Below are 20,402 nucleotides of genomic sequence, written 5' to 3'. Positions count from 1 at the left end.
CACCTAAGTTGTTTGCACAATGGAAAATAATTTCACCAATATTTTCAACAATAAAAAGAAATTATTCTCAGTTGGGCACTTCCAGAATAAATGTACAGTGGTCTTTAGATCCGAAACTGCAGTTTAGACCAGCGTGTATTTAATATTGAAATTATAATAATTGTTACCGATTTATTTGGTCAGTGAGACGCTCGACTTCATTCTGTACCACATTACCCACAATCCAAGTCCAACAATGATTCTGACGTATACATCTGTCATCAAGCAGACCAATGAAATCGACGCACTCTATCTCATACAACCTCCGGTACCGCCTCTCTTCCTCTTCCGGATTTTCTAGCGTGACCGACGTTTCGTGTCTATTTAGACTTAAAAGTAAGTCCAACTATCCGTCACATTATAGATGTTAGTTTGTATCTCCTTATGATTTTTTAAGGTGACCCGTGTTTGATGGTTGATTTTATTCGGCTACAAATGTGTCGTTGTTGCCTAAATTACTGTCAATAATGGAGGACTGCTACAGACAAACACTGGGCGCCATGCTGCCTCTGTCGGTCCCAACTGATGTATCCAGCTTACATGGTTCACACCAGCATAGAGGCTGTTACACCATGTGTTCTTGGCACTGAATACAAAGTCGAACAGCGACCTGCATATTTAGTATGGTGATTTTTGTCCGTGTGTAATGTTTAGTATTTTTATTTGTAAAACATCAGCTACACTACAGCTGAACTGCTAAACCTGGGTTCTCCGAACATATTTAAAGACTCAAAGTATAATCTTAAAAACACTAAAGAATCAAAATATTCTTATAGAACTACTAGTAGTTATACACTTCAGTTTTTTGCTTTATGAAAGTACTCATCGTTGTCCTTAAATAAATTCACCGAGGGTGCGTGCAGGCCCCCTAGTGGCAAACCTGGAGTATTTCTGAGTGTCAGACTACTCGATAAAAATACAATTTAGAAATCACCTTTTCCTGCTTTAAAAAAGAAAGGTGCTAATCTAACGTATTTTGGCCTTCCACTCAAAGGAATATTGCCAAGACTATGATTTATCATATTTTTAACCAGCTAGTACTGCACAAAATACACGTTTGCCGATCATACGGGCAGCAAAAAAACGACATTTCTGTTGAGACATGTAGAAAAGACTTGCTTTAACTATATATGGACTATTCATGTTTGCATGCGTGGTCACCCACTACAGGCCTATTTTGAGAGAAAAGAAATACAGCTAAACTTACACTTTCTGAAATTGTTACCTGTTTATCTTCTAGTAATATAATTAGCAGCATCAATGCTCATTATACTCAAGTTCTCTAATCTCATGATTTCTCCCTTTTAATTACTTAATGTAAAAAATCATCAGGCAATCAAGATTAACTGTAACACAAACCGGAATATTGAGATGCTTTTCGAAATGAAATTTTCCAATTTACATTCGTAACTTGGCACACAGATTCTTCACTTCTGTTTCGTTATCACTACAGAATGCGTTACGTGGCCGCTTACCTCCTGGCTGTTCTCGGTGGAAACGCCAATCCTTCTGCCAAGGACATCAAGTCCATCTTGGACAGCGTGGGAATTGAGGCCGATGATGAACGCTTAAATAAGGTTTGTTGCTAAAACATTGAGCCTTTTCCTCTGAAAACGTGCCGTGGCTGAGTTGTCTCTTCTCTGCAGGTCATTAGTGAGCTCAATGGTAAAGACATCAATGAAGTTGTGAACTCAGGTAAAGGCCCTTCTTTGAAAATAACTGCAGAGGTCAAGATGATATACACTGGAGCTGGCTAACAGTTGTGTATCACTTTTTTCTTCCACAGGCCTCTCTAAGTTAGCCTCCGTACCAGCAGGCGGTGCCGTGGCGGCACCTGCTGCAGCTGCCGCTGGTGGAGGTGCTGGGGCTGCGCCTGCTGCTGGTACGTATATATTTATATATCTGTCATTAAAGAAGAAAATTAAAGCTTCTGCAAGTTTGGATGATAAATTTGTACTAACGCTGTAAAAGTTTAGCTGTGTGGGATCTCAGCGCTGGTAACTACTCTCTGTACTTATCTTTTCATTAAACAACATCTTGTTGTTTGCAGTGGAAGAGAAAAAGGAAGAGAAGAAAGAAGAATCGGAAGAGTCCGACGAAGATATGGGTTTTGGTCTCTTTGATTAATCTGCCTTCTCTGTGTTTAAAAAGCAATAAAAATGTAAAAGGTTTACACAAAATCACCTTTTCTTACTGTCCTTTAATTGATATTTATTTTAAATAACCCTTACCTAATTGTGACTGGGCAAAAGTAATCATTCACAAAGATATTACAGTTTAAGTGTCTGGGGCTTGACGCTAAAGCTTTTGTCTCATGTTAAAAATAGACAAGACTAGGAAACCAGTCATCATTAGGCAAACCAGACCTTCCGTGTGGTCTGTCTGTCGTATTGTTGGTAAGATAATTGAAACCACATAATGGTATGAGCAGTGAGGGACAGTCCATGAACCAGACCAGACCAAAATAATAAAAAAACAAGATTGAAACTGGTGTGCTTAAGGTTTAGGAAACACATAAATGACCTGTAACAACAATTCAGTCACAAGGAGAAAAAAAAAAACAGTATAGAAATTTGTAAAACGGGTCTTTTGGAACATGGAAAAAAATACCAATAAAGTGTTGATAGTATAAATTGTATAATTATCAATGCAGCCATACAGACACAATGATTCTTAATTTTTAAAATTACTGCAAGACTCATGAGAACAGGATCAACGGGAAGGGGGGAAGAAGTCAATCAGTAGATTCAAACAACAGCTAGCATAATGTTCAGTGCTCTCAATAGTTATTTCTCATGGTAAAGACGTTTGATTGCCCAACAAGTTGAATAGTAATGCAGCTGGCATGGATGGACACCTTAGTGACCTGTCATTGATTACCTGTGTGGTTTCCCTGTCACAAGCCAAAACCCTGCAAGGGCATAAATTAGAAGTGAGTCATTAGTCACATCACAATATATCTTTTGCAATTGATTTTTTAAATTGCATGACAGCATAAATAGTCACTCAGCTGTGACCTGGATTTTTCCACTACCTGCCATCTTCCACAAACTGCTTTTGCCTTACATAAGATACCCGAATTAAGGTCAACGAAGTAAGCAACTTAATCTCTTAATGCTGCCTTTGAAATGACTAACTACGGTACTCAAAGAATTAACGCTGATGTGTGGGCTTACTTTGCTTCAAGTTTCACTAAATCAGATCTCAGTGGTTCATGTCATACACAACACTCATAACTGTGTTGTGTTCATCATGCAGTTCCATTTGTCTTTTTCTCGTTTTTTTTGTAGAGCACAGCACAAAATCACACGTGTTCATTATTTTTAGTAGGATACTGAGGCAGTCATAGTACTTCATAATAATTATATTGACTGTTGATTTCCATTTAATATTTGCTTATTCCAAATATATTAAAGTCTATCAAATGTATACAGATTCTTTATACACTTTGAATTGTCAATGTAAAGCTTTTTTTATTTATTGCAAAGCTGATGAAAACATACTTTATTTATAATTGCAGTAGTTTTAACAAGTCTGTTTTATTGTCAGGGTTGTACAGCTTTTAAAATATGTTGTTATATGTTAGTTGTAAAACACAAAGGTGTGGCTGACCCAAGGTCTTTTTATTGCTTCAGCTTGCATTCATCTGTTAGAACAGAGTTTCTAAGTTTTTGTCAACCTGCAGCTGCATACATTGTATGGACAAAAGTAGCGAGCCACTTGCACATTATACCTACACGAGCAACTCCCGTTACAGTACTATGCTGGAATTCGGTGAGCTCTTATTTCCACAGAAGTTTGGAAAGGTCTACCACATGGCTAGGAGCCTGATTTTATATAGCCGTGGCAATGGGATTGAAAACACCTGAATTCAAAGGTTAAGAGGTGTGGCCCATGTATGTCAGAAGCTGATGGCTTTATTTCTTGAAGCCTGCTTCCTAACAGGTATAAACAGAGATCTCTAGCCTCTCCTAAACAGGTTTGAGCAGGTATGTAATAGCCTAAGGCTGATGTTTGATTTGTTCTATTAGCTTCATTTTTCTGTTTCTCAGGTGGTGGAAGGATAATGAATTTTTTTTAATACTCTTCACAATAATTATTTTTCCAACAAATTAAGGGAGATGCAAGTCTTAATTTTTGCTGTTTTTATTGTCAAGTTGATCTTAAATTAAGCCAGCCTTTAGATATACATCAATTCTCAATGGAAAAAAATATAAACATCTTTTTAGTATTTAATATGAATGCCAGCATTCATGAAAAACAAACATCAGTCACATTTTAGAATACCAAAATATTCAAGAACCTTGCACCAAGTTGTTTAGCTTATACATAAAAAAATTGCACTGATCTTTCACATTTTTACAAATTCATATACACAACTCAACCTAGCAAAGTGTCACAGTTTTTTTAGTTTTGTGAAACCAGCTGTGTTTGTTAGTAGTTTACTTATATCTCAGTTGAACCTTAATGTGAAAGACAACACTCATGCACTCAAACAACATCCAAACAGTTTTCTCAGCAGTCGTTCTGTTGCGAATTTATAGTTTAACACGCACTCAAAAACAATATTAAGAAAACATAACATAGATTACAGCATGTGTCTCTTTGCAGGCTTAAAGCATTTCTTAGCTAGCCCCTTTGTAAAAAGGAACTCAGGTGTGCAATGCATCCTTAACCACATCTACAGTGCTAAGAGGGGTTGTCAAAATTTAATGTGCAGCTATGTTTCTGCTTGGCTGCTTCTCAGTCATCACTGTCAGACCATGGATGATCTGTGCATGCCTGTAAGAGAACATAAGAGTTTAAATAAAACAAACTTTTTCAATGTCATTTTTAAAAATAAACAATATCGTACGCTATATTTAGCATCTTTTTTAGGGATATACATTCAAATATTGAAGCAAGGGAACATTTGCATTCCCATTTTAATCAATAATTAACTGATAACATCGTTTCATTATTATGAGAACAACACATGAAAGCTGTTTCTTTCTAATGTTTACTCTCTTTGCTTTATCCCTCTCCATTTCATCTGATCCTTACCTGTCTGTATTCAAATCGGTCCTGTAGATAACGGTTTCCCAGACCAGTAATGTGGCCTACATTCTGTTTGGAGAGTCCGGCTATCCTGGCCGTGAAGTCGAGTGTGAAAGCCAGTTTGACCAGCTCAGGTGCTGTTGGTAAGACAGTTGGAGGTTTTTGGGTCGATGAACCTTCTTTCTCAACATATGCATCAGCAAGCTTTTGGAAGGAAGAGTATGTCATCTGCTGAAAGAAGTAGCTCAGGGTGGGGTTATCTTTCATCTGTAAGACATAAGGAGAAGAGGAGGTCTGTTAATACAATCTGCTTTTGATTTACTAAAATAAACGTGAAGTCAACAGCTACTGAACAGTTATACAAAATGGGATAAAAAGCTAATTACAATTTAATAGAGTGCAAGGCTATCTTATCAGGAAGCCTAAATAATCATTAGCTGTAGCTGAGAGAACAGAAAGCTTTTAGTCTGATTCATGATGGGTCCAACTAATGATCATTTACATTATTGATTAGCAACCCATTTATTTTATCTTTGTACTGATTGTTTGGTCTATAAAATGTCAGAAAATTAAAAATGCTCATAGCTCAAATGTGGATAATATCTCTAAAGGCCATATTTACATGTGCAAATATTTTTGAAATATACCAAAAACAATTTATGATCCAATAATACAAAGAAAAGCAGCAAATCCTCAGACTTATGAAGCTGTCGTCATGAAATCTTTAGTATTTATGCCTGATCACATTTCTAAATAGTTTGTATTGCCAAATGCAGCCATACTTATTTAATGTGTGAACCTGTTGTATGAAAAAACAAAAAACTAACTGTAGTTTCAAAACACGCTGACATGCTGCTAAGTAGAACTTTGCATATTTAACTTTACACCTCTTCCTGTTCTCATGTAGGCCTCGTTTACTACTATTCTTATTGTAAAAACAGAAAACATGCAGGAGTAAATGCCCATGACAAATTCACAAAAACCCATTAAGTATTGCAGACAAACACAGGAACTTGAACATGAATTTGTGAAGGAGTTTGTACTTTTTCACTGGAGTTGGTAATGGTTATCTTTATAATAATTTGAGATTTATTAGTTAGCTTTTGTTTTCTGTTAAAACACATTTTATCTGTGTAATTAAAAACAATTTAAATTCAAGGCATTATATACAGGCCGACTATTTCACATAAAGTATTTCAATATTTGTAATTTTCCAAGACTGACAGTTAATACCAACCTTGACATCTATGGCATCACCCTGTTCCTTCATCAGAGCAATGATCCTGTTAATTACTTCCTCTGAGACCAAACAGAAAGATGAAGTGTAATTAATGCTCTGAGCAGTTCACAACATTGTTCACACCACAGTCTGCTACATGTAACAATGTGGGTTTAAGTGTATGGTATAGTTACATTTTTAGCACAAACCTTCCATTTGGTTTAGGAGTTGTTTTACTTTTCTTTCATCAAATTTGTTGCCAATACTGAAGTATTTTCAGACTGACATGTACATGACTTAAATTTAGAGAACTAAACAGTTTCTTACCATCTGAAAGTGGTGCAACCTCTTCTTTTTCTTTGACCTCATGGACAATTTTTTCCAGTTCCTCTGACACCTTCTCATAATAAGAGTATGTTGGTGTTACACTGACAACAGCTGCAAAATGAAGATTTGGTTATTTTTAAATGTGTATTTTTTTGTATTCCAGTGATTTGGCTTACTATAAAAATGTAAAAAATAACATTGATTATTAACTAAGGTCAGTTCTCCCACAGACATACCTTCAACTCCAGTGATGTCAGCAGGTTTGTTTGGTTTTGTCAGAGATGGCTGCCTTTTTGAGAATCTTCTTCTTAGGGACTTTTTTCTTGTTGACTTCTTTGGTAAAGTGACTGGTGTAATGGGCAAGCAGTTAGTTACTGTCTCAGAGGACTTGGACTTGTCTGGTGGACTGTCCTGCTCATCGTCTTTATCCTCATTGTCCTTCCGGGTGAAAAAGCCAATTATATTTTTCCAAAATGAGGTTTTCTTGATCTTCTTTGATTTTTTTGTCGGTTTCTCTGGTTCTTCGGGACATTTCTCGGTTTGGTTTGGTACATGTTCGACCGGAGAGAACGTATCAATTTCTTTGCCATCCACATTCTCAAGTGAAGGGGCCAAGTGAAGGGAGGGGTCGCTGGAATGATGTCTTTGTCTTTTTGGCACTGTCACCCATTTTTCTTTCCTCCCAGCCACTTTAAGCCCATGAGTGCCATCATTTAGGCTGAGGCTACGTTTTACGTATACCTCCAGGAGACGGACTGTATCCTTGGGAGGCACGGAAATCAACTGGCTGTGTGGAGGCCTTTGTTTTTCTTTCTCTGTTTCCATATTGGACTCTGAAAGGTGAAACACAACACCACATATACAACACATCCTTAACACTTTTGAAGGATACGATTTCAATCCAAATGACCTGACAATGGATGGTATCATCTTCTTAATTGTAACAAACAAAACAAAACTGAACAATACTGAGAAAAATGTAAACATTTGTAACAATTTTAGACCTTCAAATTAATAAATGTAGCAAGAAAGTAGTCGGCACAATAATCATTAATTTCAACTAAGATGGCAAATATTTTTTTTAGTCTGTTGTTAAATTGGAATAAATAATAGTAGGTAGCTCCATATAACCCGTATGGAGATATTTAACTTCCCTTATCTGAACAACAGCACAACCGAAAGCTAAACAGAAAAACAAATACGAATCTGGGACTTTCTGAAAACAGGTTGCTATTAAGTGTTCGTTAAATGTTTTACTTTAAACTACAAGCGGTAAAATTGTAGAGGCGGATTATACCATTAACAAGTTGGAGGAAGAAGAAAGACTGCAAAACAACAAGAAACGCATTAGTACCATTAGCAGTAGGCCAAAATGTAGACTCACCTTCACACACCGCAAATAGCTTAAATCTCTGCAAGGATCTGTGCAAGTCTGGCTACCACCACTCACGGTTCTTTTTAAAAAGTTATATGCTCCAAAGTCCGGCTGCCTGCTCAAAAACCCTCCTCCTAACTCCTTCGCAGAGTGGGCGGGAAGCTGGGAAAACACCACCTGTCTTCCTGCTTGCATTCGTGTCCAAAGTAGACGTCAGACTCAACGCGTGTTTACAGTTTCACCCTCGCCCTCGGTTCTGCTGTAAAACAATATATCCACCGGGTGCTTTGGCCGATTTTTACAGGAAGACATTTTGCTTCCTTTCAGCGGCTGCATTTAGAGGAAGCAGTACAAAACACGACGTTTTTTAAAATGACGTAATCATAGTGATTGTTTTTGGTTATATTTAGGTCATTCAACCACTCTTGCGCGTGTTTTTCTTGATTTGTGATAATATGTGGCTGTCTCTTTATGTATTCTAATACAGATGTCTTGGAAAAGTAATCACGAAACTACTTGTATTATAATAATGATATTATTATTATGATTAGCAATAGTAGTAGTAGTAGAGTAATAACATTGTTCTCATTTATTTTCCATTATGTCTTTAGTCCTGTGGTGGGATTCGTTTCCAAGGAAACTACTTAACTAACAATCTTAACTGTACTGTTTACTTTCCACTCACTTTTTAAAGAATATATTACAAATGTTCCAGAATTTATTTTTTGTTGTTATAGTTTAAAACCGAGCACCTCTAACATTTCACTTGGATTGCACCATTTGCTTTAATTTACTTTCATTAAAACCTTTATTCCCAAAAACTGACTGGATGCTCTTGTGACAACATATGATAACACAGTTCCCAGGATTTTGTAATCACAACTTTTCCCTTGCAGTTTTCCAAGCATAGAGCACTGTTATGCATTGCGGTGAAGTATTTCCAGGAAGTGGTTGTGATCAGACAAACTATTTTTGTTTAATTGTAAAACATGCCTATCCCTTATTTATGTGCTTACTTATCAACAGTCTTTCTGTCTGCAGCTGACTCTTATCAGTAGTCTGTTATCTGGCTGATTTACTGGAAGTCCATAGAAGGTGCAACGTTAAGGCATGTTAGTGGCAGATACACAACAGGAGACAGTAGTTTAATAATCTTTCAGTGATTAATTGCCCCATAGATTCCTTCATTTGATCTTATAATAGAAGAAAAGGTTTCAAACCACATAATATATCAATTTAATTTGTGCAAGTTTTTGAGTTTCTCTATACTGAAGCATAGTCCATTCTGTGTCCTACAACAATCACATACCTGTGCTTTACTGGTATGGTGGTCTAGGTTATAGAGCTCAGTTTCTGTTGAAAGTAATTTAGAGAGTTGTTATTTAACTTTATGGTAATTTTGCAGGCTGCTGATAACCTTACTGAATTTTCTCTTTGTATAGGCGGCTAAAGATTAACAGAATCCCAAACTGGAGCCTCTCATGCCGGTAAGCTACATCATGTTTTATGAGCCTTTAGTTCATCAGTGTGTTATTACATAATCTGAACAACAGGAAACAAATTCACACAAAAGTTATGGATACCATTGTGGTACATAGAGTCACCATGTGCATGAATGTCATGGCAATTTTGCAGGTTGTTCTTTGTCCAGGGTGGAATGATTGATACATTTATACAGTTTGTAGTACCAAAGTGAAGCCACTGGGTGTCCCTCTTAAAACATGTTCTGGAGGCTTTCACTGTCAAACAAGCATTTACATTATTTCCCTGCAGGCCATAAGCCATAGAGTAGTTTACTTTTCTTATAAGTATTTAATCTCAATACACATATGTAAGTATGTATTTTTGTATTCATACATTTCATGCTATTCCATGCTGCAGCACAAATTTAGTCACAAATAGTATGCTTGACTATACTATATTTATTTGATGCTGTTTTCACTTGTTACCTTTACAGATTAAGGTTTGTTTTTTGTTTTGTTTTCTTTAATGATAAATTTGACTATATTTTTGCATTCAAAAATATGGTAAGCCTACATAATTTGTTGTTCCACAGTATACAAAATAGTTTCACTTTTGGTATCCACATGTTTGCGTAACATTTTCAGTTCCACAGAACTGTGCCTTTATGATTGCATCATTTCCAGTAATTTTTCACAAACAGACTGCATCAGATCCCTAACCCGACTTTATGAAAAACCTTGGCTGTTGCAGATGTGCAAAGCACCTTGTGGTCTTCAAGGCAATGCATTACTGTCTGGCCCCACATGATACTTCAGGTCACCTTTTTCATTTTTCATGGGTCTTAAGCTGGACAAATGTGAGACTCACATTTCGTCCCACAAGATCTGGTCATTGACCTCCAGGGCTGACGCAGTGCAGCGGAGCAGCCACAGCGCGTTTACCTGCTGTAAATCTTTATCTGTTTGAATAATTACTCATCCTCTGTCTAGGGACTCTCCAGTCTTAAAATGATAGATGAGTATTACCCAGGTAATGCAGAGCTGTGCTAACAAAACACATATAAACAGATACTAGGGCATACAGTGATTACATTAATGTCTCTAGCCAATAATACTGCTGTACAATACACCCTAGAGGCTTTTTGATTAAATGGTGTAATAGCGTATATGATGCATTGAAAGCTAGCCACCAGAAAATGAAACTGAGTTATGTAAGTTCATCATCATGTCATTTAACAACTTAAGAGGTTTCTGAAACAAAGTCCTTATACTTTTAATGCTGAATCAGAAAGGAAATACAAGCAGGAATCTGTTAATGTGTAACATAGTTTCACATTTATTGTAGATGTTAAAGAGGAAGGAAATCCAGTTCACTTAAGACATAAATCTAAGCAGTGCATCCAATTTTACTGCAAAGCTCAGTGATCTTAACAGTTGGAGACTACAGATTTTAGTAAATAAGAATAAAATAGAAACAAATAATTTATTTGTTTTTATATATGTTATTCAGTAGAGCAGTATATTTTGCATAAACCGCCATGTTCATGAAAATGGCCACTTGAGGCTAACTGTCAGCCCAAAGCTAGCACATCTACAGGATGGCATAATAATAATGGATTGGATTTATATAGCGCTTTTCAAGGCACCCAAAGTGCTTTACAATGCCACTATTCATTCACTCTCGCATTCACACACTGATGGAGGCAAGCTACGGTTGTAGCCACAGCTGCCCTGGGGCAGACTGACAGAAGCAAGGCTGCCATATCGCGCCATCGGCCCCTCTGGCCAACACCAGTAGGCGGTAGGGTAAAGTATCTTGCCCAAGGACACAACGACCAGGACAGAGAGCCCGGGGATCGAACCGGCGACCTTCCGGTTACAGATACGCTACCCAACCCCCTGAGCCACGGTCAACTAACAACAATTTAGTTGCTATTGCTAATTTTCCTCATCCTTGAAATTGTTTTTAAAAACACATCTATTTAAATTAAAGTGGACCTAATCTGCCCATTTCTGCCTCAATATTTTTTTAATTCTTGGACTCCACTAAAGTAGTTTTTGCATAACTTAGAGGTCAAGCTAATTCTTAGTAATCTGCTTTTTATACTGTAAGATGCTTGAAACAGCTGTTTAAGCTCCTTTGCCTTTAGGACATTTTTCCTTGAAATCAGCTTTCTTTTGATTGGCTAACCCTTACAGACTGACAGTTTAAACACCAGGTGGTTGGGCTTAAGTCTAGGATTATTTTATTTTAAAAAGTGTAAACCGCATGTATGTGTAAACTTCACTCTATTCCTTTTGGAGAATGTGAAAAAATCCTTGGTATATAGAGATATCCACAACACCTTGTTGTGTTTTGCCTTGGTTTTTGTTTATAATTTATTGTAGTTATATAATGTAGTTATATTTATATTTTTGAAATGAACTAGTCAATTAATAAAAATGAATAATCAGCAGAGATCTGTGTCTACATGTTAAATCTATACAGTCTAAAGCTAGTTTTATACTTTCCGTGTCCCAGAGTCCAAGGGGGTCCACTTGGGTTCCAGTGACGTAAATTTCTTCAACGGACGGTGAATGGAAGGGTCCGTGGATAATTTACCTTACAATGCACCAACTACGCATGCACTGAGCTATCCGTGACTGTGTCCGCCACTAACTATAATCCAGGCTTAAAGTCCGTTGGGGTATGTTTTGTTTCTGGGTGTCTTAAAATTCTCATTTGCAAACATGTCTGTCTCTGATATTGTCTTGTGTCACAGACTTTAGACTTACATTAGTCACATTACAACGCCCCAGCTGGTGGACTTCAAAGAAGTATTGTAGGGATGACTACTTGGTTGCGGTGTTCCTAATTGCTATTTTTTAACGTCAACATTAAACTTGCTAATGTTAACGTAAAAAATTAGTTAGCTCCAACTCACCTAAATATGGTCGCTTCATAACATGGTGTCATAAAACCCAGATGGTTTTCGCCAAATGCCAAACTTTGAGGATTCAGAAAGTACCAGAAATAACGTCACTTTTATATAAGAGAGGGTTGCTAAGTCTTGCTAAGAAGGAATTGTTTGGGTTATGTTAAATGATATCTGATCTTTACCTTATGATATTAAGTAACATTTACTATGATCCTTTCATTGTTTTAATTTTTTAATGACATTTATTGACAATCAGAAACATAAAATATCATCAGCCTTATCCAAATAAGGAGGACTGAGATATGAGGTTCTTTAATTATTACCTAGAAGTTGATTCATGCGTGATGATTACATTTTAGATGTAACATAAATGATCTCCGGCATAGGTGAACAAACAAAACAACGGTTGAAAGGACTTCCCAACAAAACCCCATCTGTGGAGCATCGTGTTATCACATAGTGCCAGGATGCCTGATCCCCTCTCCACTGTAAAGAGGTGTACGTCGACCTTTCTGTTCTTCATCCTCGAGTGCTGAGAGAGCAGATGGAGTACCTTGCAAGATTGGTTTGTCCTGTGCCAAACATCTACTGCTCATTTGTTATAAAGCGGCTCTTCTTTGGTTTTGTTTTTCTAAGGTCATCATATTAGTTCTTTAGTTAATAAAAAGGCTATAAGAGTAATGCAGAAGCCGTGTCTAAAAGTCCTCAGTCAGCAAACTCATGGCACAGAATCAATGATTCAAGTAATACCGTAGGTATTAATCAATATTAAAGCTGTGAGGATTGCATTGCCACTCATTGCAGCGCTGCCTTCACACTTTGATCAAAACTCTATAACAACAAGGTCATCAAGCATTGTTTTTACTGGGCTTGTTCCAGCATCCAAGTCACTGGAAGAAACTGGAGACTTTTTAGAGTTTTATTACAAACACAAGCTGCAGAGGTCCAAGTGACTTTGCCCTCAGGAGGGTGTGAACTACAGTACACAGGCTGCTGTCTGTGCAGCTTTGAAATTGGCTTAACGTGTCTGCTGACAAAACAGTAACCCAATCTACTGATATGAGACTCATTGTCTGAGCTTTCATGTGAGACCAGTCCATTGTTTTCTTTTAAAGCAACGAGACAGAGCTTGTCACTAACTTGGAGAGTAAAAGGATAAACAGAGTCATGCAACAGTGATATTTTTAGATCCATTAAGGGGTGCAGTACAGTGTGCTGTGTCACAGTGACTGGACCATCTGCTTTGAATGGATTTCTTGGGGTGAATCTTTTTGTAAGGCAGGATAGATGTGATCTCTTCATTAAACACCCAATGAATTATAAATGATAGCCTCACATTAGCTTTGACCTTGCCAGAGCCACCTGTCTGTTAAATGCTAAAATGCTACCAGACCTTGTCTTTGGGCTATCACTGTACAATCAGTGATCAGTGGGGCAGAATGGTGGCCCGCTGACCTGAGTGTTAACTAGAGACACGGACAGGGCTCCAAACAGATGGTAATAAAACAGTCAGTATGTTTCAGCATGAAAACACTGCAACTACGTTTTTGATGGAGGAAAGACTTAGCACAAAAAATGCATTAGATATATAAAGTCTACACTCATAATACCTTGATATCGTTTACACATACCAACTGAAAATGTTTCCTTCCTGTGACTGTATGGGACAGTAAGACAAGTTAAATAGTCAGTGCCTAGCCTTAGAAGCCAAGATAGATAGTCTTATAAATGATTCATAAGGTCTGCATATTTAATTTGGTGCTTTTGCTTCAGAAACGATCCCAGTCAAAGGCATTGTTAGGCACACAGTATTAGAATTTCTCCATCCAGTGACGAGCTTTGCCAATAGAAAGGAAAAGCTAATCACGTTTCTATTTCACATTTTTGACTCAAAATCCCCCCATTTTTAGATTGCTCTATAATTTGATAATCCCTTTTTGATCTTCACACCTATTTCTGACAGAAATTCTATTCTTTATAGGCTTTTTTTTAGAGAACACACAATGACAAACATCTGCTCCTCCAGTCTTGATATACATCAATATTTAAAACAGCCTGACTTTTTCTGTCTCGTGATGTGACACAGTGTTAGGCATGAGTTTTTATAGAAACCTGAAGATACAGAGAGGGATGCCATCATGATATCAGCAGAGAACCAACAGCGAGTAGGCGTTAATAACAGCTAACATGAGGCGTTAATGAGTATTCATGCCTAAAGCTATACACTGAGACTTACACCTCCATTCATCACCATTATTATTAAACACAGGGGAGAAAAAGATGTTTTAAACATTTAAATTAAAACACAGGTGCATTTCATCCCAGAAAAGAAATTATCTAAGGAAACTTCACACTTTTAGAATACACGTTTAATGAAAGGCACTCTTTGCTGAATAAATAAAACAGCAAATTATGACTTGAACTGTACAATGTTGACACACACAGTAAGAGTCCTTAGATATTAAGTGCTTCATGACATTGTAAAGTGCTGAGTACCCAGGTGACGTTGATGTCACCTTATTGCATTTTAATTACAGGTATTGCTCTTTCCATGGGTGAAAAATACATTTTTTTTTCATCCGCACGTCACGTCATTATTGCATATTGTAAGGTTATTAGAAAGGTACCAACTGTTTTTCAACTATATCCATTTACACTTTAGTACAAGCTGTATTTATATGTTTCATAAACTTACATACAGTACATTTTCAAGGTCAAAATGTGGCATGCATATATAGTACCAATTCAAATAAACTGTGCACATTTATCATTTGTTCTCTTCTTTTCTCAAATCCACTTAAGGTATTGGCTTTTCCCATCACATGGAATACAATGCTCATTACTATAATGGTTAAAATACTACAATGCATTCAGCCACAGTAAATATTCAAAGGTTCATTTGCTGATAACAAGAAGTAAACCTCATTCCAGCACACTATGCCATGCAGTTAAAAATGAGAGAAAGAAGGCAAATGGAGATATGTTCAAATAAGAGTGCAAAGTCAATTTTTTTTTGCCTTTGTCCTTTCTCCAGCTCTCTCAGATACAAACTGAAGACACATGTTCTTTCACATTTTTTTTTACACATTTTTTCCCCTGCCAACAGTGGATGGTGCAAAATTCCAAAAGTGCTTAAGAGATATGTGGAAAAAAGCATTAAGTGCATTGGATTGATGTGTTTTTTAAAGGGTAAATTCACATTACACTTTAGAAGGTGATCCATATATCTAATGTGCATAATTTGGAGCAAAATCCCAAATAATAAAAGAAAAGTTGATTTTAAAAGCTGAAACTTTTTCATGCAACTACTGCATGTACAACATTATACTCTATTATATTAGATTTATATTCTTCAGCCATCTAAAAGATTTATGGCGGACATGCTAATGTGCCAACTGTTTGTCACACAGATATTGTTATGCTGTGTCATATGGAGAAGCGCTGCTTCTCCACAAGAATAGATTTGCTGATAAGTCACTGCGTGTGCTGATGTCCTTTTGCCTGGATACATTCATCTGCCCTTGAAAATCATGCCAAGTCCTCTCAAGATTCTGCTGATTATGATGAAGTATAGACTGACATGGGACTGTGATGTAATATGAGTACTGAATATACTTCCAGTTCTACTGCTGCTCAAAATAATTTTTGATTTGTTTTCTTCCGTCACTTAGTCTGCTAATACAGCCCAGAGGGACATTATACAACTGCCTGTCCCGTCGTTACAGTATTTACTCTAACAATAACATTTTCCAAGATTAAGTATTTGCCTCAAGTACATAATTGCTATGACATTTTTCTTCAAAGTGCACTGAATGAAAGATAATATGTTATACCTTTCAGTCATTCTCATAAAGGTAACTGACAGTAGTTGTAGTAATTGCACTTTGACACATTCACATGCAGGCAGACAACTTCTGTGAAAACTGTATTGCCAAACATACATCCATAGATTTATCCATAACCCTTTATCTAAGTCAGAGTTGCAGGGTGGCTGGAGCCTATCCTGGTTGCCACAGGACCACACGGTTCTTATTAATACTGTAATTTATCTGCACAAATGCTGCCATGTTTGTTGTATAAAATAGAGAGAAAGATAAACTGATTAGCCAGTGTATCTTATTAATGGATATGTTTGTTTTGTCCATTTGTTTTTCATGCCCTTTATATAAATAAATACTTGAGTTTCTTTATCAGTGCATGCCATTCTTTTCATTCTGCCAGGTGCTGTTACTTTTGTTTAGTGAAAGTGTGCTTCCACACTTATTTGCAGCTGACATTTTCTGGGCAGCCTCTGCTGCTGCATCCATCACCTGTTTCTCCTCCTGCTCAGTCTCACGGTGGTAAAAATAGTTGAAGTTGGACACGATGACAGGGACGGGTAGGGCAATGGTCAGGACACCAGCAATGGCACAGAGAGTGCCGACCATTTTGCCTCCCATGGTGATGGGGCACATGTCGCCGTAACCCACAGTGGTCATCGTCACCACAGCCCACCAGAAGCCATCAGGGATGCTAACAAATTGTGTCTGGGGCTCATCCACTTCTGCAAAGTAGATGGCACTTGAGAATAGGATGACTCCTATAAATAGGAAGAAGATTAGCAGGCCCAGTTCCCTCATGCTGGCTTTCAGGGTCTGCCCCAAAATCTGAAGTCCCTTTGAGTGTCGGGAGAGCTTAAAAATTCTGAAGACTCTCACTAGTCGGATGATTCTTAAGATTGCTAAAGACATGTTCTGACTAGAGTTCATATCGTCATCAGGTGTTGTAGCCAGCTCTGTTCCCAGGGTTACAAAGTAAGGAATAATAGAGACGATGTCGATGATATTCATGATGTTATTGAAGAAATCACTTTTGCTTGGGCACACTACGAAGCGGACACCGAGTTCAAAGCAAAACCAAATTATGCAAATAGTCTCCACTATGAAAAAGGGATCAGTGAAATATGCTAGCAGGTTTTTAGTGGTCTGATGAAGGTTAGCATCTTCTCGGCTGCCATTGATAAATTGGGTTACACCCGGAATAAAGTCATTGTCCTCCCTGAACTCTGGCAGAGTCTCTAGGCAGAATATGAAGATAGAGATGACAATAACAAGGACAGAAACCAGAGCAACAGATTTGGCCGCACTGGAGCTCTCTGGGTATTCAAACAGTAGCCAAAACTGTCGCTGGAGTTCATTGGTGGGCAAAAGAACTTCTGGCTCTTTGATAAACCCTTCATCTTCACGGAACTGCTCCATTGCTTCATGACCCAATTCATAGAAAACAATTTCATTTGCAAATACATCTAAAGGTACATTGGCTGGTCTGCGGATTCTCCCTCCTGACTGATAGTAGTAGAGAATCCCATCAAAAGATGGACGGTTTCTGTCAAAAAAGTACTCGTTTCTCATTGGGTCAAAATAGCTTATCCTCTTCATAGGGTCTCCAAGCAGTGTCTCTGGAAACTTATTCAGGGTGCTGAGCTGGGTCTCAAACATCAGTCCTGAAATATTGATGACAACTTTCTCATCTTTTTCTTCCATGTAGTGCTTTTCAAACAAATCTTCACTCTCGTAATAATCCCTCGGCATCTTACTGAAGACACTGTTGGTGGGAGACTCACTGTTGATCAGGAGCTTTAGATTAGAGATCAAACTGCCACTGCTGGAGTTGGCTTTGGTGGTCAGTGTAAGAGGAGTGGAAGGTGAGAGCCCCTCTGCACCAGACTGATGGCTGCGTCGTCTTCTGTGTGGTGACTGTTGAGGAGAAGTCAAACGCTGGGTTAAAAGGTTCTGATCAGCGGCCTCTGATGTAGGTGAGGTTGGGTACCCAGAATCACTTGGGTCTCCCAGGTTGATGCCAACATCATCCATGTTCTCAAAATTAACTAGTGGCACCTCCATTGCCTGTCTTGTCACTAGCCACAGCTCTGTCTATCAACGTTTTTTTGTAGACAGAGGAGACACCACAGCCAGTGCCACACGGAAGATCCTGGCAGGGGCTCCCTCCTCCTGGTTATCATTCAGGCAGCTGTACACTACTTTTTGGGTTCAGACCTCTGTGTAATCTGTGAAATAGGGGTGGGAAAAAGGAATGTTGTGAAATTGGACAAATGCTGCAATACACCTCTGTCAGCTCCTGTTTAGATAAGCAGAGTGCCAGCCATCTGATACTTTGCTTGTGCAGTTATCCCCCCCCCCCCCAAAATTCTCTCCAATAGCCTGAATGAAAACACAAACTCGGCAAATTCGGCCCTAAAAATGCTTACATGGAGTATGGATGGTATTATTGCTGATATGTATGGCAAAGCTGTTTCATTATAGAAAAACATCTGAACTTTCATTTATGACTGAAAACAGAGATTCATCAAAACCAAAGCACATTTATTTTGTCTCAGTATCTAAATGTTTGTCTGTAAGTACCTAACTAGTGACTTGTTTAATCCATCCAGACGCTGTTCAGCCTCAGGATAGTCTATCAGCATCACATTTACCTTATCTCTAAGAGGCTGTTTATCATTCCGTTTGTCTGGTTCGGACAGGTAACCAAATCCTGACACACGCTCGAAGGCTGCAACCTCTGTGTCCACTAGACACCAAGGGCCCTGACAGACTTGGGACTCAGTTTCCACTTGCAATGTAGCAGATAATGTAACAGTCTGTTCTTATGTAAGAATATTATATAGAGGTTATGCAAACAACTGAAATGGTATATTGATATATGTTTGGAAAGGAGTTACTGAGCCCAATAAAAAAAATGGACAAAAAAGTGCATTTTGGACAGAGTTCTTGGATCTCAGACATTTAAATCAATTATTATAATGATTTTTTTTGCTGCAGAAACCTTAAAATTGAGTTAACTCAGCATTATCTCACACCAAGATGATACTGAAAGACACAACAAATGATATTACCATAACAAGGTCTGAACATCAAAGCGCTCCCAAATCATGTCCAAATTTTCAATTAAAAAGTTAAAAGTTTAAATCCAGCTGTGTGCAGATGCCTGTACCACTCACCCATGTCCCCGCTCTGCAGAAGTTATTGTGTCCTCTCTAATCCTGCCTGGCAGCTCCGCTCTGCTCCCCTTCACTCCCTTCACTCTCCCTTATCCAGACTCACAATCAAGAGTGTCTCAAGCTCTATTAAAGCTCCCACTGGGTAATTTAACACCGAATACGAAACCAGAGATGCCAGAGGTACCCACACATACTCACAAACGTACACAGTCGCACACACGCAAACACAGACAAACTAAAACACACGTAAAGCGAACTCACTGTACTTTAAATGTGGGGGTCACCTGGCTTTGTTCTCCCTCCTCCCTCCTCCACCACTGGAGATAGGTAAGCTCTGTGATAGGAGATTTACTCCGCAGGAGCCAATCGCTGTTTGATGAGGCAAAGGGAGTGTGGGACCCCCTCTTTTCCGCCTTTCCTGCAGAGTAAGCACCCACATACAGGATCATCCAACCCACCCTCACCTTGGGATTTAACCATATTTTTTCCCTGTTACAATACTTGCCATTACCCTCATTACCCTAAGCAGAAGAACACATCATCCTAGGGGCTTCACCTCCCTTTTATTTACACATGTACACAGATGTGAACTGTTACTTCACCTGCCATTGACAAAACTGTCACAACTGTTTTCTAAATCTTAACAGAAATCTGCTTTTTACAATGGCTCTGCAAACATGTGATGCAAATCTATAACGTGCTAATTCTAGTGTGTGAAAAATATGAATTACAACATATTTTAGTGAATTCTATTGATAAATGGTTGAACTTTTCACAGGGGTTTAGTATATTCTGATTGTGCTCTCCCCTTGAGGTGTGAAGACTTAAATACCTCTGCACCTTCTGCAACTGAGATTTTGTCAGATTAATAAAGCAGCTAAAGTCCAATTCAAATTGAAATACTTTAATTACAGAGATGCTATACTAGTTAGTATAGTTTAATTGAACATAACCTTGCACTTTCTCAGAATGTCATCCTATTTGGCAGCACAGTTTGATTAATATGTTACTGGATATAAAACCAGTT

The 20,402-nt window shown here is 38.0% G+C and overlaps 3 protein-coding genes across 4 annotated transcripts; 1 reads left to right on the top strand and 2 right to left on the bottom strand.

Moving 5' to 3' along the window:
- The first annotated feature begins 292 nt into the window (after positions 1–292).
- Positions 293–2,222, top strand: rplp2 (ribosomal protein, large P2). Its single transcript, XM_026166987.1, has 5 exons — positions 293–375; positions 1,493–1,616; positions 1,686–1,734; positions 1,826–1,921; positions 2,090–2,222. Exons 2-5 carry the CDS (start codon positions 1,494–1,496, stop codon positions 2,164–2,166), a joined length of 345 nt encoding a protein of 114 aa, XP_026022772.1. The 5' UTR covers positions 293–375; position 1,493; the 3' UTR covers positions 2,167–2,222.
- A 1,947-nt stretch (positions 2,223–4,169) lies between these two features.
- On the bottom strand, positions 4,170–8,353 carry LOC113022023 (uncharacterized). Of its 2 annotated transcripts, XM_026166986.1 has the most exons (6): positions 8,007–8,353; positions 6,859–7,455; positions 6,623–6,733; positions 6,314–6,375; positions 5,083–5,343; positions 4,170–4,821 (listed from the first exon to the last, which is right to left on the bottom strand). In XM_026166986.1, exons 2-6 carry the CDS (start codon positions 7,445–7,447, stop codon positions 4,783–4,785), a joined length of 1,062 nt encoding a protein of 353 aa, XP_026022771.1. In that variant the 5' UTR covers positions 7,448–7,455; positions 8,007–8,353; the 3' UTR covers positions 4,170–4,782. The 2 variants fall into 2 exon arrangements, with proteins under 2 accessions (XP_026022771.1, XP_026022770.1); XM_026166985.1 differs by having other exon boundaries at positions 6,859–8,353.
- A 7,277-nt stretch (positions 8,354–15,630) lies between these two features.
- LOC113022021 (potassium voltage-gated channel subfamily A member 10) lies at positions 15,631–19,576 on the bottom strand. Its single transcript, XM_026166982.1, has 2 exons — positions 19,376–19,576; positions 15,631–18,424 (listed from the first exon to the last, which is right to left on the bottom strand). The coding sequence occupies exon 2, from the start codon at positions 18,258–18,260 to the stop codon at positions 16,569–16,571; it is 1,692 nt and encodes a 563-aa protein (XP_026022767.1). The 5' UTR covers positions 18,261–18,424; positions 19,376–19,576; the 3' UTR covers positions 15,631–16,568.
- Between the last annotated feature and the right edge of the window lie 826 nt (positions 19,577–20,402).

The sequence above is a fragment of the Astatotilapia calliptera genome, chromosome 5, assembly GCF_900246225.1.
Source record: "Astatotilapia calliptera chromosome 5, fAstCal1.2, whole genome shotgun sequence".
In the NCBI taxonomy this organism is placed as follows: Eukaryota; Metazoa; Chordata; class Actinopteri; order Cichliformes; family Cichlidae; genus Astatotilapia; species Astatotilapia calliptera.
This window is presented reverse-complemented; position numbering and strand designations above follow the sequence as displayed.

Coding starts and splice junctions, on each gene's coding strand:
- rplp2 (XM_026166987.1), top strand. CDS start 1,494: ATGCGTTACGTGGCCGCTTACCTCCTGGCTGTTCTCGGTGGAAACGCC. Junction 1,735..1,825: donor CAATGAAGTTGTGAACTCAG/GTAAAGGCCCTT, acceptor TTTCTTCCACAG/GCCTCTCTAAGTTAGCCTCC. Junction 1,922..2,089: donor TGGGGCTGCGCCTGCTGCTG/GTACGTATATAT, acceptor TGTTGTTTGCAG/TGGAAGAGAAAAAGGAAGAG.
- LOC113022021 (XM_026166982.1), bottom strand. CDS start 18,260: ATGGAGGTGCCACTAGTTAATTTTGAGAACATGGATGATGTTGGCATC.
- LOC113022023 (XM_026166985.1), bottom strand. CDS start 7,609: ATGTTTACATTTTTCTCAGTATTGTTCAGTTTTGTTTTGTTTGTTACA. Junction 6,376..6,622: donor GGTTGCACCACTTTCAGATG/GTAAGAAACTGT, acceptor GTTTGGTCTCAG/AGGAAGTAATTAACAGGATC. Junction 4,822..5,082: donor ACCGATTTGAATACAGACAG/GTAAGGATCAGA, acceptor GTTCTCTTACAG/GCATGCACAGATCATCCATG.